The 18356-nt window shown below is 39.4% G+C and overlaps 1 protein-coding gene across 9 annotated transcripts in view; it reads right to left on the bottom strand.

Annotated features, from left to right (window-relative positions):
- Positions 1–18356, bottom strand: part of SCML2 (Scm polycomb group protein like 2) — a 101349-nt gene that overhangs the window by 54337 nt on the left and 28656 nt on the right. For all 9 annotated transcript variants that reach the window (XM_019823610.3, XM_019823612.3, XM_019823608.3 and 6 more), the window contains 4 exons: positions 15356–15426; positions 14249–14483; positions 10310–10398; positions 2828–3071 (listed from right to left, as the gene is read on the bottom strand). In XM_019823610.3, the coding sequence (XP_019679169.1) occupies positions 2828–3071; positions 10310–10398; positions 14249–14483; positions 15356–15426 (639 nt within the window). The remainder of the gene's footprint in view (positions 1–2827; positions 3072–10309; positions 10399–14248; positions 14484–15355; positions 15427–18356) is intronic.

Below are 18356 nucleotides of genomic sequence, written 5' to 3' on the forward strand. Positions count from 1 at the left end.
ACTTCCCCCCTTACTGCTATTAATTGGATGTGTAGCTGCCTACCTCCACTCCCGGCCACTGCCAGTACCTATAATCCCACCTGATACAGAGTATTTATTTGAATGAGCATGATGACTCTCAAACCTGCTTTGTCAATTAAGACCTATCTCTTTCAGGCTCCATACCTGCATTCGCTGCTATCCAATGTCCTAAAGTTACTCTGAATTAGTTAGGATTAAGTTCAGCTAACGATAACAGAAAAACTTAAAAGAATATTGGTTTATACAACACAGAAGTTTATTTCTCTCAAATAACAGTAAGAAGGGGCACCTGGGTGGCTCAGTTGGTTGGTTAAGCGTCAGACTACAGCTCAGGTCATGATCTCACAGCTCGTGGGTTCAAGCCCCATGTCGGGCTCCATGCTGACAGCTCAGAGCCTGGAGCCTGCTTCAGATCCTGTATCTCCCTCTCTCTCTGCCCCTCCCCTGCTCATGCTCTCACTCTCTCAAAAATAAATAAACACTAAAAAATTTGTAAAAAAAAAATAAATAAATAAAATAATAGTCTGGAAGAGGCCAGTATGAAAATTCTGCTCCACAAAATTCTCAGGGACTCTGGCTCCTTTCTGCTTTCCACTCCACTATGCCTAGAATATGGTCCCATTTCATGGTTCAAGATGGAACTCCACCCAAAACAAGCACATTCCTAGCAGCAGGATAGAAGCAGGAAGATAGAATAGAGAAAAGTACATTGATCTCTAATACACTTCTTGGAAGTAGAACATATGACCTGTACTTTTATCTCATTGACCAGGACTTAGTGTCACGGTCATATATAACTGCTAGGGAGGCTGTAACTATAGTCTTCACGTTAGGTAGCTGAATTGCGTTACTAAGAAAAAAAGGGAAACCAGAGGGTGGAAGACTACAGCATTCTTGGCCACACATTCCAAAGTTACCATGTCCCAAACTGAACTCCCTAGTTTTCAGGATATACTGTGCAATTTTATACCTTTGTGATCTGTCTACCCTACCTTTATCTCCTTTCTTTATCTCCTTGCCTTTATCTCCTGGCAAACTCCTTCTCTTAATATTCACATCATGTATCTTTCTGTGAAGCTTTCCTTTACCCAACCACCTTTCCCTCCAGCCTAAACAGACTGGATGTCTTTGGGTCACTTTTGTATCTAGCATACAATTCTACTTTTGCATTATTAATTCTAATATTTTTTTAAAGTCTATCCCTCCATTCATCTGTCTTCCACTAGAAGGTAAACTCCTTGAGGGCAGAGACTGCCTCAGCATCATATACATACAGATCTATAGCATACTACATTTCACAAAAATCAGCCATTAATATCTGCTTCCTAGAATTATGGCAGCATGGAACTGGTAAAATAAGTACCTAATAAAACGGACACTATGGTATGTATTATTTTAATATAATGGGATGTGTTGAGTCCCAAATCATAGAAGATTCTAACAGCAGTTACAAGAATATGGCTATATGCTTTTATCTAGCCATTGCTCTTTTCTGGCACACATTACTTACTCATTTTCTACACTCATCTTTCTTTTTTTATGGTACAAATAAATTTTAGTTGGATAAATTTTAAGTATGTTTACATTTGATTCTATTAATTTTATATTTAACTTAGATAGATGATTAGGTGCTTTGCTTAGATCCCACTTATATCTCAGCAGTTATTCCATCACAGAAGACCAGTTTAGGCATCTCTAAGCCCTTGGGAGAGTCACTGAGGAGCCTCAATATTTTGATGATTTTTCTCTGAAAGAAAACATCTAGATGATCATAGTATTCAACTTAGGCAGCACAGCATTACAACTGATAAACACCTGACTATAATAACATATTAATTTATGATGGCTTCCATAGCATAAAATTTTCATTGATTGGGAGATTTTACTTAAGACTATCAAAGTACTGGGGTGCCTGGGGGGCTCAGTCAGTAAAGCCTCCGACTTCGGCTCAGGTCATAATCTCACAGCTTGTGGGTTTGAGCCCTGCGTCGGGATCTATGCTGACAGCTCAGAGCCTGGAGCCTGCTTCGGATTCTGTGTCGCCCGCACTCTCTGCCTCTCCCCTGTTTGCACTCTGTTTCTCTCTCTCAAAAATAAATAAACATTAAAAACTTTTAATTAAAAAAAGACTATCAAAGTATCAACTTGACTTGCAAAAATTTACCTAAAGTGTACAAAACATATATATAACAGTTAAGCCTAACCTTTTAAAAACTATCTTTGAGGGGTGCCTGGGTGGCTCAGGCGGTTAAGCATCTGACTTCAGCTCAGGTCATGATCTCGCAGTTTGTGGGTTTGAGCCCTGGGTCAGGCTCTGTGCTGACAGCTCAGAGCCTGGTGCCTGCTTCAAATTCTTTGTCTCCCTCTCTCTCTGCCCCTTCCCTGTTCTCTCTTTCTCTCTCAAAAATAAATAAACATTAAAAAAAATTTTTTAATAATAAAAAAATGAAAACGATCTGAGATATAAATAGTGGAATACTATGTGTAATTTTAAATTGAAATATCAACTACAAAGGTAGCTAAGCACCCCAAAATGGCTACAGTAACTAGGCTTCAATGGTCCAAGTGTGACTTGTAGCTTGTCCATATTCTCCAATGTGGGTTGTCAATTCAGATTATGATGCTGAGTTGGCCCTCAAGAAATGTAATTATTACCTTCTTCTACCTGTAGTTCTCGAGCCTAGACAGGGCCCTCACTATTCTGTCTGCTGCTCCAGTTGAGCATGAAGTCCTAACCTCAATGCCAATAGCAGTTATATCTAACTTCAATAAAATTTAAAAAATACATAGTTACTTATTATCTTACCTTGAGTTCCTGGTGGTTGTAATACATCTCCTGTCAGGCGACACCACCCAACTGGGAAAATATCTCGACAATCGTACTTGCACCAATAATCAAAAGCTCCACTCCAGCCATCAAATGTGATGTAAATTTCATCTCCTTTGACATCTCCAATCGTCGCAGGGCAGATCATATAAGGGTTCTTTTTATCTATGGCCTCAAGCTTCATTCCCACTTTGAAATTATTTAGAGGTGGCTTTGGTGGTTCCTACCAAAACATTAAAAAAAAGTTTTTGTTAAGATGCAATAAGAAGAATTTGCTCAATTGTATTCTTACAACCCTTATCAACCAAAAATTAAACTCCATGAAAACAGTTGTCAGAGATCTCTGTGAAACTCTGCTCTACAACATCTTACTTACTCTGGAGCAGAACCAAGAACATGGAAGGAAACAAACCCAAACTGATAGTAATTCATTTATTCATTTGAGAAATAGGTGTTATATACTAGGTACCAGAAATTTAGGATTCGCTGGTGAACAAAAAATATCAAAGATCCCTACTCTGGTGGAACTTACCTTCTAGTGGTTGTGGTAGTAGTGATCAGGGTGCAGGTAAGGGAAAAAGAGAGAAGAAACCAACAAGAAATTTTAAATGAGGGAATCAAACAAACCCAATTAATGTGTAAATTATAGGGTATGTTGAAAGTTGGTAAGTCCAAAGAAAAACGGGTGCCTGGATGGCTCAGTCAGTTAAAAGCCCAACTCTTGGTGTTGGCTTAGGTCATGATCTCATGGTTCATGAGTTCAAGCCCCACACTGGGCTCCATGTGGATAGTGCGGAGCCTGCTTGGGATTCTCTCTCCCTCTCTCTCTGCCCCTCCCCTGCTCTCTCTCTCTCAAAATAAATAAACTTAAAAAAAAAAAAACAAAAAGGAATAGCACCAGACAACATACAAAAATTAAAAAACCTCCAAGTTTTATTGCAGACACAAGAACATGAAAGTCATATAGCTTGGGGTCATTTATGATATCCAATCCAGAAACCAATATTTAAAATTTTTTTTTTAACATTTATTTATTTTTGAGACAGAGAGAGACAGAGCATGAACAGGGGAGGGTCAGAGAGAGGGAGACACAGAATCTGAAACAGGCTCCAGGCTCTGAGCTGTCAGCACAGAGCCTGACGCGGGGCTCGAACTCACGGACCGCGAGATCGTGACCCGAGCCGAAGTTGGCCGCTTAACTGACTGAGCCACCCAGGCACCCCCAGAAACCAATATTTAAAAAAGCATACTTTAGTTACCAAAATTTAAAGCATGCAAATGCTAACAGGATTCTTAGAAAGCCTAAGTGCAATGTTAAAAGCAACAGCTTTTCTTTCAATTTGGTTTTTATCACAGTAAATAAATAGCACCATCATCAACCCAGTTGCTCAAGCCAGAAGCCTGGAAAAAGCCCTAGACCAGGGGTTATCAGTCCAACTGAACTTCAAAATCACTTGGGACCCCACAGCCAGGATTTTGATTTAATTTGTCTGGGGTGGGGCCCAGGCATTAGCACATATTAATTCCCCAGGTGATCCTAATGTGCATCCAAGGCTGAGAACCACCAGGCCAGATGCATAATATTCCCCTTAACACTCACATTCAAAGACTACAACCTGCCAATTCTATCACCTAGATCTCTAGAATCCCGTAACAACATGAAAAGTTAGCCCTCAATTGTTCAGTATATGCCAGGCATGCTTCTAAATGTTTTAATTCTCACAACCCTATAAAGTCAATGCAATTATTATTCTCATTTTATAGATGATGAAATTGATGCATGACTGCCTAAGAATACACCATAAATATGAGAGCAGGAGCTGGATCTTAAACATAGGCAGACAACTCCTTGGAACATCCTACCACATCATCTGCCTGGACAACTCCAACTGATCTACTTCAAAGCCCAGCTCTTCTGGTCTCCTTAAGGCTTCCCTGGCCAACTCCTGCCCACTCCTAGGCCCCCTCAAAGAAGATGCTCTTGCCTTCAACTGCTAAACTACCCTTGAAACGTGTTCACTCCTCTGAGACCAAGGGATTCTCAAAAGCAGATACATCTTATTCATATTGTTATTTCCAGCAGAGTACTCAACAAGATTTTTAAAAAATGAATTAACCAAGTTATCACCTGAAGAACAGTAAACAAGCTTTCAAGTAATTCAAGTAATTCTTTCACCAAGATATAATTTAAACACATATCTGGTAGGTTGATTTCTTTTTTAAATGCCCCCTTTAAACCCATCTCATCATCCTGTGCTTTTCCAGTGATATCCTTTATACCTCTGAAGTCTTGTAAGTTCCTTAATTATTAGCCTTCAAAGTCCTTTTAATTACATAATCTTAACGTGATTCTTAAAAACCACCCTAAAGTCAGCAGGGCAAAAGTTAGCTTGGTCCAAGATCAAAGGTATTTGATAAATAAGTTGCTGGTAAATAAGAAGCAAAGTTACATACTGCCACTTCATGAAGGGGCTAAAGGTCAGCTAACTGTTATTACATATGGAAGGAAAAGAGGGAGGTGGATTTAACAAAGGATAACTTTGGCAGTTTATAAATTTGTCCTACATATTCACAGAATGGAGAAAACATTCAAAGCACACAGAAGTTTCTTAGGCCCTTATACTGTCAAATAACCAAATAACAATAAGACTTTCTGTAGCAAAGCAAACTAAGTTCAAATGACAATATACATTTTCTGCTACAAAACAGAAGACAGGAATGAGCAGAGAAACAGAATTTTAAGATTCAAATGTATAATTTAAAAAGATATCCCAAATGTGACAGTATGTCATCAATGCCACTATGAACTGACAAGTAACAAAAACCAGACAATTGATAATGGACAAAATGCAATTTATTCTCCGAAGATTTTTACACTGTTTATTAATTCTTATAAATTTCACGAATATTCTATCAAAGTTACTTTCATATGTATAGCCATACAAATAAACAGAGCTCTGGAAGAAAACAAATATTTATTTTCTTAAAAAATCAAAGGGACTACTCTTTTTCATAAAAAAATTAGAGGGTTTTATCTCAAAACAAGCTACCTCCAGATTTAGATAACTGGCAAAATAGTACCCTCTGCTGTCCACAAAAGGTAATAATATAAAGTTGCTTTATGTTTATATGTTTTAATTTTTTTTTAAGTTTATGTATTTTGGGGTGGGGGCAGACAGAAAGAGAAGGAGAAAGAGAATCCCAAGCAGGCTCTGAACTGTTAGCATGAGCCTAATGCAGGGCTCAAATTCACAAATTGTGAGATGACATGAGCCAAAATCAAGAATCAGAAGCTTGACTGAGCTACCCAGGTGCCCCTTAAATGTTTCTAAAGAATATGGTTTGTCATCATCAGTTCTTGAATGACTTCCTAAACACAAAGATATAATTTGTAGGGGGACCTGGCTGGCTTGGTTGGTACAACATGTGACTCTTAATCTCGGGGTTGTGAGTTCAAGACCCACCTTGGGCACAGAGCTTATTAAAAAAAAAAAAAAAAAAAGATATAATTTACGAAAGCAATAGCTAAAATAAACAAGGACCCATTCTTTCTTACTGTGAGAAAAAAAATGATTCTTTCCTAGAAGGTGACTAGTAAAGAATACTCTTTTAATCTCTCTCCTATCTCTCCTTGCCTATCTACCTACAGTACACTTCTCCTTAAAGGCTATTTCTTTTCATATCCCACAGACTCTAAGGCCTCCCTTTTCCTTAGCATGTACAACTATCAAACATAATATATACTTTATTTTGTATGGTTTATTATCCATCTCCCCAGCTAGAAGGCAAGCCCCATAAGGACAGTTTTTTTACTGTCTTATTTATAGCTGTATTCCCAGAGTCTACCTCTGACCACAAACTCCTATCCTTAACTTCTACTTCCTTACTTTTAATCAACTACTTCTTTGACCTCATCAAAAATTCTAGTCCTTTAAACTTCATTTATTGATTCACAAATATTTACTAAGTGCCTACTAAATGTCAGACACTAATGAAGGCTCCAGATATACATTAAGCGGCAAAATAGACAAAAATCCCATCCTTGTGGTGCTCACCTGCTAGTAAAGAGAAAGACGAGAAACAACAATACAAGCAAAATATACTCTATGTTAGAAATGTTAAGTGCAGGGTGCCTGGGTGGCTCAGTCAGTTAAGCATCTGACTCTTGGTTTCAGCTCAGGTCATGATCTCCCGGTTTCATGAGTTCAAGCCCCAAGTGCCGAGTGGCGTGAGCACAGAGCCTGCTTGGAATTCTCTCTCTCCCTTTCTCTCTGCCCCTCCTCCACTTGCACTGTCTCTGTCTCTCTCTCTCTCTCTCTCAAAATAAATAAATAAATAATTTTTTAAAAAAAGAAATGATAAGTGCTATTCAATAAAAGGAAGTATATAGCAGAGTGAGATCCAGAGAAAAATGTAAGGGAGGGTTTTGTGTAAAACTTTAAATAGGGTAATCAGAACAAACCTCAAAAGGAAGGGGACAAGTGAGCAGAACCCTAAAGGTGATTATTAACCACAGTTACCTACAGGAAGAGTACTCCAGACAAAGAACAGCCAGGGCCAAGGCCCTAAAGCAGGAGAGTCCATAAGAAATCCATAAGATTTCGCTCATGTGGAATTTAAGAAACAAAACAAACGAACAAAGAAAAAAAAAGACAAACAAAAAAACAGACTCTTAAACAGAGAACTGGTAGTTGCCAGAGGGGAGATGGGTGGGGAGAGGGGTTAAACAGATAAAGGGGATTAAGAATATATTTATTTTGGGGCACCTGGGTGTCTCAGTTGATTAAGCATCTGACTCTGGATTTCAGCTCAGGTCATGATCTCACTGTGAGCTCAAGCCCTGCATCTGGCTCTGTGCTGACAGTGAGAAGCCTGCTTGGAATTCTCTTTCTCTCTTCCTCCCTCCCTCCCTCCTTCTCTGCCCTTCCCCTACTTGTGCCTATTCTCTCCCTCTCTTTCAAAAAAATAAACTTTTTATTTACTTACTTTTGAGAGACAGTGGGAGTGAGCAAGGGGTAGAGAGGGAGAGAGAAAGAGTCCCACGAGGTGCAAAGAGAAAGGGAGAGTGCAGAGCCTGGAACAGGGTTTGAGCTCACCCAGAGTGGGGTTTAAACTCACAAACTGTGAGACCATGACCTGAGCCAAAGTCAGATACTTAACCCTTAAGTATACTTAAGGCCACCCAGGGGCCCCATAAATAAACCTAAAAAAGAGTACACTTATCTTTAAACTTTCTTTTTTAGAGTTTATTTATTTTTGAGAGACAGAGAGGGCGTGCACACTCAAGAGGGCATGTGAGTGGGGGAGGGGCAGAAAGAAGGAGGGCAGAGGATCCAAAGCCCGCTCCGTGCTGACAGCAGAGAGCCCCATGTGGGGTTGGAACTCACAAACCATGAGATCATGACCTGAGCTGAAGTCAGACGCTTAACCCACTGAGCCACCCAGGCACTCCAAACTCTCTCTCTTTTTTTTAAGTTTATTTATTTATTTTTGAAAGACACAGAGAGAGAGCACATGTGCATTAGAATGGGGGAGGGGCACAGAGAGAGGGAGAAAGAGAATCCCATGCAGGCTCTGCGCTGATAGCCTGCGCTGAGACAAGGGCCTCAAAGTCACAAACTGTGAGACTGTGACCTGAACCAAAATCAAGAGTTGGACATTTAAAGGACTGAGACACCCAGGCACCACAAGAGTACACTTACCTTGATAATCAGCACTGAGAAATGTATAGAACTATTGAATAGTTAAAAAAAAAAAACTCAATATTTACCATTCTTGATATGAATAATTGTTTACCTTGTTTTATTTTTCTTAAGTAGGCTCCATTTCCAGCAGGGGGCCCAAAGTGGGGCTTGAAGTCATGACCCTGAGATCAAGACTTCAGCTGAGATCAAGAATTGGGTGCTCAACCGACTGAACCACCCAGGCATCCCCTGATATGAATAATTGCAATAAAATTTGACTGAGAAAACAATCAGGACACAGGGTGAGAAAGAAATATTTTGACCCATAATTTAACTAAAAGTTGGCTTTTATTCACTGTTTCTTAACATAGTGTACTTTTTCAACATTTTCTCAAGAGCATAAACTATTTTTGGAATTTTCCCTCTTTTGTTATATAACAAATATTTCCTTATAACAAATTCTTTCTGATGACTGTTTTTAACATTCTTTTACTTCTGAAACAAAATCTCTCTTTCAAGTGGTTTTTTGGCCTATCATAATTTTCTCCAATGTCAAAGGATGACTAATACAGCAAAGTGAGGGGAAGCTCCACTTCTGAAGGCTAATAAAAAATAGCAATGAATATTTGCTTCTAGTAGAGCACTCGTTTCACATCTAAAGTCTTGAAAGAGAGTACAAATTCATTTTGACTAGTGAGTGATTATAATTAAGACTTTTTTATGACTTGCTGTTATGGATTGAATTGTGTCCCCCACCCCAGCCAAACTCATGTTTAAATCCTAACCCCCAGTACCTCAGAATGTGATTTCATTTCAAGACAGGGTCTTTAAAGAGGTAATTAAGTTAAAACGAGGTTATTAGGGTGGGCCCTAATCCAAGAGGAGGAAAGTAGGACACAGACACACAGATTGTTAAAAGTCAAGGAGAGAGGCCTCAAAAGAAACCAAGTCTGCTGACATCTTGATCTCAGACTATGAACCTCCAGAGCTGTAAGAAAATAAATTTCTGTTGTTTAAGCCACTGGAATGAACTGAATGGTATCCTCCCAAATTCATAAATTTGCCCTAATACACAAAGTCACTTTATTTAAAGACAGGGCCTTTAAGGAGGTAACAAAGGTTAACTGAGGTCCTAAGGGTGGGGCCTTAATCCAATAGGACTGGTGTCCTTATAAGAGTAAGAGAAACCAGAGATACCTCCCCTTCCCCACATGCACAGAGGAGAGGCCACGTGAGGACACAGCAAAAAGGTAGCCATCTATAAGCTGAGGAAAGAGGCCTCACCAAAAACCAACCCTGATGGCCCTTTGATTTTGGACTTCTAGCTCCCAGAATTGCGAAAAATTAAATTTCTATTGTTTAAGCTACCCAGTCTGTGGGCATTTAAGTGCTCCTATCAAAACAATAAAACCACAGAGAGCGAGAGAGAGAGAGAGAGAGAGAGAGAGAGAGACAGCACATGAGCGAGCATGCAGGCATGAGCAGGGGAAAGAGGTAGAGAGGAGAATGGAAGGATGGGAGACGGGGTGAGGGTGAGGGTGAGGGTGAGGGTGAGGGTGAGGGTGAGGGTGAGGGTGAGGGTGAGGGAGAGAGAGAGAGAGAGAGAGAGAGAGAGAGAGAGAATCTTAACCAGGCTTCATGTTCAGCACAGAGCCCGACATGGGGCTCGATCCCACAACCCTGGGATCATGACCTGAGCCAAAATCAAGAGTCAAATGCTCAACTGACTGAGCCACCCAGGCACCCCGATGGAAGCTTTTTATAACATCTTTCTTACCTTCTTAAACAATGTTGCAGGTGCCATTTCAGATCCATTCAGGGTTCTTAAGAGGAACATTGGCCAAGATGATGCATTCATCTGGTATCCTATTTTATAAAATAAATCAGCATGAAAAAGCCTTCCTGTGATATTATAGCAAGATGGTATAAAAAATAGGTTTTGTTTAACATTCTTCTCCAGAGAATTATTTGCTTACCAAGAAACCCAGGAAATGGGCAAGAGGAGCAGATGCACCCTCCAATAAGTTCTACTGTACCCCTGTACTATCTGGCAACAATGCTACAGTAGGGGTAGAAACTCTCATTTTAGAAAAGCCACTAGCTTGAGTTCACCAACATACACATAAGTACTTTAGGAATGGGCCATAATACTATGGGTGACCCAAGGCAAAACCCAGAAGAGCTTCCAGTCCCCACTAATAGCCACAAAAGCACGGCAAAGGCTGCAAAAGACTTCCAGCCTCTTTTTCCTCAGAGTCCCTGCCTCATTTTCCTTTCAAAAAAAGACAGTTTTCTGTGAAACTCAGCAAACGTACACTTAGGATGGTGCATTTCATTGTATATAAATTTCACCTCAAAATCTTAAAAAACTGCCAATAAACACTGAACTCCAGTTACTGATATGTATGCTGAAATATTTAGGGGAAATGTACTGACATCAATAAATGCATTTAAAAATAAGATGGATTCATGAATCGATAGAAGGACAGATTCACAAGTAAGTGATAAAGCCAGTATGGAAAATGACAATGGTAGAATCTAGGTAATGGGTATGTGGGTGTTCACTGTAAAATTCTTTCACCTTTCCTGTATTTGAAATTTTTTATACAGTATGTTAGTAAAAAAGACAGCTCTCACTTTAGCAATCTTTATACGCATTAAACATGATCTTCTCTTAGAATTTGTATCAGATGCAATCAAAAGAGACTCAACAGGTGTCTTTTTTGGAGATCTCATCAATTAATGGTGGATATCACAGCATCTGCCATGTGCAACAGGGAGTAGAGAGGTCTGCTAGTTTTATTGCTTTCTGGGGGCAATCTGTTTCATGCAACACTTGCCTGCCATAATGCCAGAATTAAAGAGAACTTGGCATGCATTCCTGATGAATACGTGCATTAAGATAGGGAGGCATATGAATCACTGGCAATCACTGGCACTGGGTCCATCAATAGGATAAAACATGCAAAAAAGTTCAGACAGAAAGTTACTCTATAATAATCCTGCACCAAAATCTCCTTAATTGACCAGGGAAAATAATTGTTGTTGAGAAAATAATTGTTGTTAGGAAACAAAATGGGGAAAGGGGAGATTTATTATATACTCCTTTATAATAAATCAGTATTATTAGTGATATCTAATAAATAATCATCCACAACATGGATTTGCCACATTATGGTTAGAATATTGCATAACAGTTGTTCTCTGGTCCTTATGCCTTTTTCTTAACCCCCATCTTATCCTCTTCTATCACGCAATCATTATCATCACCATCACCTTAACTTGACATTTTTCTTAATTCTTCAATTGCCTAAAGTCAAACATAGATTAAAAGTACAAAAATAGATGAAAGTGCATATAAAAATTCAAACACAGGGGCTCCTGGGTTGCTCAGTCAGTTAAACATCCAATTCTTAGTTTTGGCTGAGGTCATGATTTCATGGTTCTTGAGTTCGAGGTCCTCATCGGGGTCTGAGCTAGCCGTGCGGAACCTGCTTGGGATTCTCTCTCTCTCCCTTTCTCTCTGTCACTACACTGCTTGTGTGTGCTCTCTCTCAAAATAAACCTAAAAATAAATACATACATACATAAAATAAAAATTCAAACACAGATAAAACTAATCTATAATGTTAGGAAGTCTAGGCAGGGGTACCTTTGGGAATGGGAGGTTTATAACTGGAGATCAGGAGGAGTGGGGTTTCTGGGGTGCTGATAATGTTCTGTTTCTTGATTTGAGTGATGGTTATACATAGATGTGTTCATTTATAAGCTGTACGCTTATGATGTGTATACTCTTCTGTTTGTATGCTAAAACTTTAAAAATTCTTTTAAATAATAACCTTTAAGGTTTAAATAATCTTTAAAAGAAGAAAACCAAGTAAACTGCGTTATATTAAAATGGAAACTAAACTATTCAAAAACACCTAATGAGCAGACTGGCAAAACTTGTGTGTTTTTAACATGTACTACCAAAATATCTATTAATCAGCATGTACTACTATGTACTTGATATTTTTAATTAATAAAAATAAACTCTAAAAGTAATTTGAAAAAGGAATGATCATAAATCTGGCTATGTGTTTGAAATGCTGACAATCACAATAGCTGTGCTTCCTTTAAATACAAAAACCTATTACCATTTGTAAACAGAAATCAAATCCCAGCAGGGAAGCACTAAGCCTCAGATTTACACTTCTATCTCTTATAGAATTCTGTATGATTTAAGAGAGAAGAGTAAACAAAAAACATAAGTGATATGAAGAAAGAAGGCAAAAAGCAGAAAACACACACACACCCTAAACCCCCTCTTGGAAGAACACATCTCTAATTAGTTTTTTTTTAAACATTTTAAACCAAATTAGGAATGATTAACAACTAGAGCAAGGAAAGTATAAAAATATATTGCTAAAAAAGTGGTTATTTTTTTTCTAAAGATTTTAAATCATCTCTATACCTAACGTGGGGCTCAAACTCACAAACCCCAGGTCAAGAGTCTCATGCTCTTCCGACTGAGCTAGCCAGGCACCCCAAGAGTGGTTATTATTAATATCTTAAATTTTGGGTTCTCAGGGAATTTTTAACTAGTAGGAGACCAAAAAAAATCCATCTCCTCATTTTCCTTTACAACAGAGAATTTTCATTTTCAGCATGGTAAAGAAGAAACAAAAACCAATATCCACCATTCACTCACAGATAGCAGAATAAAGGAAATCATTTATTTTCTACAGAATATCAGAGTACATCTAAATATTAAGAGTGAACTATTTTGCCCCAAATTGGAGTCACCTATTTTTTACCTTTTAAAAACTCAAACTTGACAGCTTTTTAAAACCTTTGCTTCTAAAGTTCCAACAATCTCCTCCTTTTCAAAGTCCTAAAGACCCTTACTCCTCTCACTATGATTTCCTCCCACTGTAGATATAATGAAATTTTCAAAGTTGAAACTGGAGTCTGGATGTGGAATCATACTCTTCCCCTGTGCTCATCCCCATGGTGAAAATACTAAATGGCTCAGTGGACAATAATAAGGAAAGAATAACTTGTAACAAATGCTACAAACTTCTCCCCCAGAAGGGTTTCTGAATCTGCATGTGTAACCTAGTAGTGCTGTTTCTCACATTTCAAGTTTGAAGACAGCATATGTATTGCCCTGGAGTGGGGAACCTTCAGCATACATATATATGCCACATGTGTATTTAAATGAAACTCTGTAACATAGGCTACAGAGTTCCTCTCTCATACATTCTCCACAGGAACCACCTGACAATCTATTTGCAAAAATCCCTAGAAGAGATTTCTAAAAGGCCACTTCAGGGGCACCTGGCTGACTCAGGCAGTAGAGCAGGGAACACTTGATCCTGGGGTTATGAGTTCGAGCCCCACGATCAATGTAGAGGTTTCTTAAAAATAAAATCTTGGGGCTCTTGAGTGGCTCAGTCAGTTGACGATCCTACTCTTGGTTTTGGCTCAGGTCATTGTCTCATGGTTCCTGGGCTTGAGCCCCACACTGGGGTCCACACTGATAGTGTAGGGCCTGCTTGGGGTTCTCACTCTCCCTCTCTCTGTCCTCCCCTGCTCATGTCCACACACACTCTCTCAAAATAAATAAACTTTAAAAAATAAAATAAAATCTTTAAAAAATAAGGCCACTTAAAACTATTTCTACTGAATGTTACATTAGTAAGAATATGCTATTTTAAAAACTGTTTATTCTTACCCAGTGGAGGCTGAAGTAAGTCCCCTTCCTTTTCACATGTCCCAATAGGCTGTATGTCTGGAGAATCAACAAGCCTCCAAAAATCATTTCTGTTGTCACTACCATCCAGTCTTAAACGTAGCCTGGCACCAGTAATTCCAACGACCGTGGCTACACATATTGAAGTCATATTGCGAGGGTCATGGGCTTCCAATTTCATGCCAACTTTGAATTCATTAGCTGGTGGAACCTTAGACTGCATACATATATATGTATATATTACATCCGTGCATATGCACACATGCACACACGCACAAGCGCACACACACACACAGTTTTGTTAAAATGTATCAACTGTAAGAAAAACAAATGGTCAGTTATGTTACCACAATACTCAATAAATGTCTTAAGTACCAGTCATAGCAGATGGTAAGCAAAAGAACTATAAGGGTCAAGGAAAAGATCTCCAAATCCTCTCCTTGGCTTGACATAAAGCATAAAAACCCTGCTCATTGCTGGTCTTACTCTTCTGCCCACTTCCAGGCAATTCAAATACACCCTCTAAAAGGCACCCTGAGAGGCTTTCTAAAATAAGAATCTGATTAGGCCATTCCCCTTGAAATAAACCAACTGGCAGCTCACCCCTGCTTAAGTGCAAGTCCTCAGTACAGTTTAAAAGCCCCCACACCTTTAACCTTATTTCTACACTATCACCTCTACCCACTTTGTGCTCCAGCCACCCATGCCATCCCTCAACACTCAGGTTCTTTTACACCCATGTGCCTTTGCTTTGGATGTTCTCTCTACCTGGAATATCTCTGCCCTCATTCCAACCATCTCAGATACCATCTCTTCTGTGAGGACTCGCAGTACAGTTATCATATTTTCATAATTAACTTTTTACATGTCTGTCTCCCCCTCCGGATGGACAGTCATAAGGGCTTAGTATACCTGACGTAGAGTAACTTCTTAATGAACAAATGCAAAGATACCATCTGCCCCTTAAGTGGCACTACCACAATCCCCGTTACCTCTTCGCACTACTAGAATCTAACAATCGCACAAACATCCTTCAACAAATTAACAGTTCACGTTAATACATACAACTTCTACAGAATTTGGGCATACCTGTCTGAAGCACTCTGAAGGAGCACCCAAAGATCCAGTCTCTTTCAAGTAATTTTCCCAGTGGAACTCATCTGGGGGGAAAAACGCATGAAATAGGTTTTTTAGTATATATAATATGTATACTAACTTTCAGGAGTAAAATGGACTTTAGTTCCATATCGCTTTTATTTTTTTAAGCTTATATATTTGACAAGTATGAGCAAGGTAGGGGCAGAGAGAGAGGGAGAGAGAGAATCCCAACCAGGCTCTACACTCAGCACAGAGCCTGACACGAGGCTTGATTCCACAAAACACAAGATCGTGACCTGAGCCGAAACCAAGAATCGGTGACTTAACCCACTGAGCCCACCCCTCCATCTCTCTTTTAAAAAAGACTTCCTAGGGCGCCTGGGTGGCTCAGTCGGTTGGGCGTCCAACTTCGGCTCAGGTCATGATCTCGCGGTCCGTGAGTTCGAGCCCCACATCGGGCTCTGTGCTGACAGCTCAGAGCCTAGAGCCTGTTTCAGATTCTGTGTCTCCCTCTCTCTCTGACCTTCCCCCGTTCATGCTCTGTCTCTGTCTCAAAAATGAATACACGTTAAAAAAAAAGACCTCCTATACAAAAATACAGATTCGAAGGGTACATGCACCCCAGCATTTATAGCAGCATTATTAACATTAACCAAACTAGGGTGAGAGCTCAAATGTCCATCAACTGATGAATGGATCATTAAGATGTGGTATGTATATATATCAAAAAGAATGAAATCTTACCATCTGCAATGATGTGGATGGAACTAAGAGAAATAAGTCAATCAGAGAAAGACAAATACCATATGATTTCACGCATATGTGGAACGTAAGAAACAAAACAGATGAACATATGGGGGAACAGGAGAGGGAAACAAACCACAAGAGACTTTTTAAACACATTTTTATAACATTTATTGTTGAGAGACAGAGCACAAGCAAAGGAGGGACAGAGAGAGAGGGAGACACAGAATCCAAAGCAGGCTCTAGGCTCTGAGCTGTCAGCACAGAGCCCGACTCAAGGCTCGAACCCACGAACTGTGAGATTATGACCTGAGCCGAAGTCCAGTCGCTTAACCAAATGAGCCACCCAGGTGCCCCAAGAGACTCTTAATGATAGAGAACAAACTATGGGTTTGTGGGTTTGTGGGAAAGTGAGTAGGAAATGGGTTAGATGGGTACTAAGGAGGGCACTTGTTTGTGACGAGCATGGGTGTTCTATGTAAGTATGTAAGTGATGAATCATTGAATTCTATCCTGAAACCAATATTGCACTGTATGTTAACTAATATTTAAATTTTAAAAAAAAAAGGTGGGAAAGACTTCCTAGTGGCGCCTGGGTGGCTCCATCGGTTGAGTGTCTGAATCTAGATTTCGGCTAAAGTCATGATCCCAGGGTCATGGGATCAAGCCCTGCATTGGGCTCTACACTGTGCATGGAGCCTGCTTAAGATTCATTCATTCATTCATTCATTCATTCATTCTCTCTCTCTCCCCACCCCCCCAAAATAAAAAAAAAATTTAAAAGACTTCCTACAGAGCATATTCAAATTTCCTGATCTACATTTAATTACCAGCACAGAAACGAAAGAGACAACTTTCTGATAATACTGGTTCTGATACAAATTACACTCAAGATCTTCTCAATGTCACGAGAAATTAACACAGTGATTCTAACAATGTGGACTCTAAGAACAAAATGATTTTTTATAGAGTAACAGCAAATTCTTCTCATCTGTCTCTAATATAAATTTACTCAAGACATGTGTTTACTCAAGACCATTTCATCCCATTAATGTGAAGGCACTTTTTTATTTTTTCATGGAGAACTAAAGGTGTTTAGGTATGTGGTCTAACAGAATCTTACCCCTGCAATGCTTTATGGAAAGAGAAAAAATCTGAGAATCAGAGTTGTTTCTCAATTGACTATTAGATCTCCATACAGGATGTTAAGAATATGGTGGCAGAGGGGCACCTGGGTAGCTCAGTCAGTTAAGCTCCAACTTTGGCTCAGGTCAGGTTGTGGGTTCGAGCCCACACTGGGTTCTCTGCTGTCAGCACACCGCCTGCTTTGGATTCTCTATCATCCTCTCTCTGCCTCTCCCCCACTCACATTCTCTCTCAAAAATACATAAACATTAGAAATAAAAGAATACAGTGGCAGAATAAAGCAATAAACCAGTCATCAGTACAGTCACTGATATGAATTATTTTAATGATCTATATTTTCTACAAACCCTTGCTGTCCTTCTCTCATTCAGTCTTCATGATATACTACAATGGTATTGAGGAAAGTCAGAAAGCAATGTACTTTGCCTGACTTGAACACTTCAATTCACTGTTCTAGTTAAGACTACCAAGACACTACGAAAAAGACTTAACAGCAGTATTAAAGGTACTTTTAATTCATACCAAGTTTAATTCTCATCAACCACCTATACTCTTGTTTAACTTCCTCACTATAAAAATATTGGGTTTGGGGCACCTGGGTGGCACAGTTGGTTAAGCATCTGACTCTTGATTTCAGCTCAGGTCATGACCTCACAATTCGTGAGATCAAGCCCCGAGTTAGGCTCTGTGCTTGGGATTCTTTCTCTCCCACTGTCTCTCTGCCTCTCCACTGTTCTTGCGTGTGCTTCCCTCCCCCCTCAAAATAAATAAACATTAAAAAATATATACTGGGTTTGACAGTTTCCCTTCTTGGGGAAATCTGCATGACAAGCCTCTTACATATCCTTTGACTTTTGAAGGGTATAATGTTCACACACACACACACACACACACACACACACACACACACACAAATGGAATGCTGATAAATCAGCAACCAGCTTTCCAAAATATACAAATAAAAAGCCTAACTGATAATATTTCCAGATTTCTATGGTATAAATACTACTACCATGGCTGATTGCAATGTGCCAAGGTCAAGTCAACAACTATGAAGTTGGGAAGACGTGCACAAGTGACCCTCTCCCAACCTGATGTGAGC

The sequence above is a fragment of the Felis catus genome, chromosome X, assembly GCF_018350175.1.
Source record: "Felis catus isolate Fca126 chromosome X, F.catus_Fca126_mat1.0, whole genome shotgun sequence".
NCBI lineage: Eukaryota > Metazoa > Chordata > Mammalia > Carnivora > Felidae > Felis > Felis catus.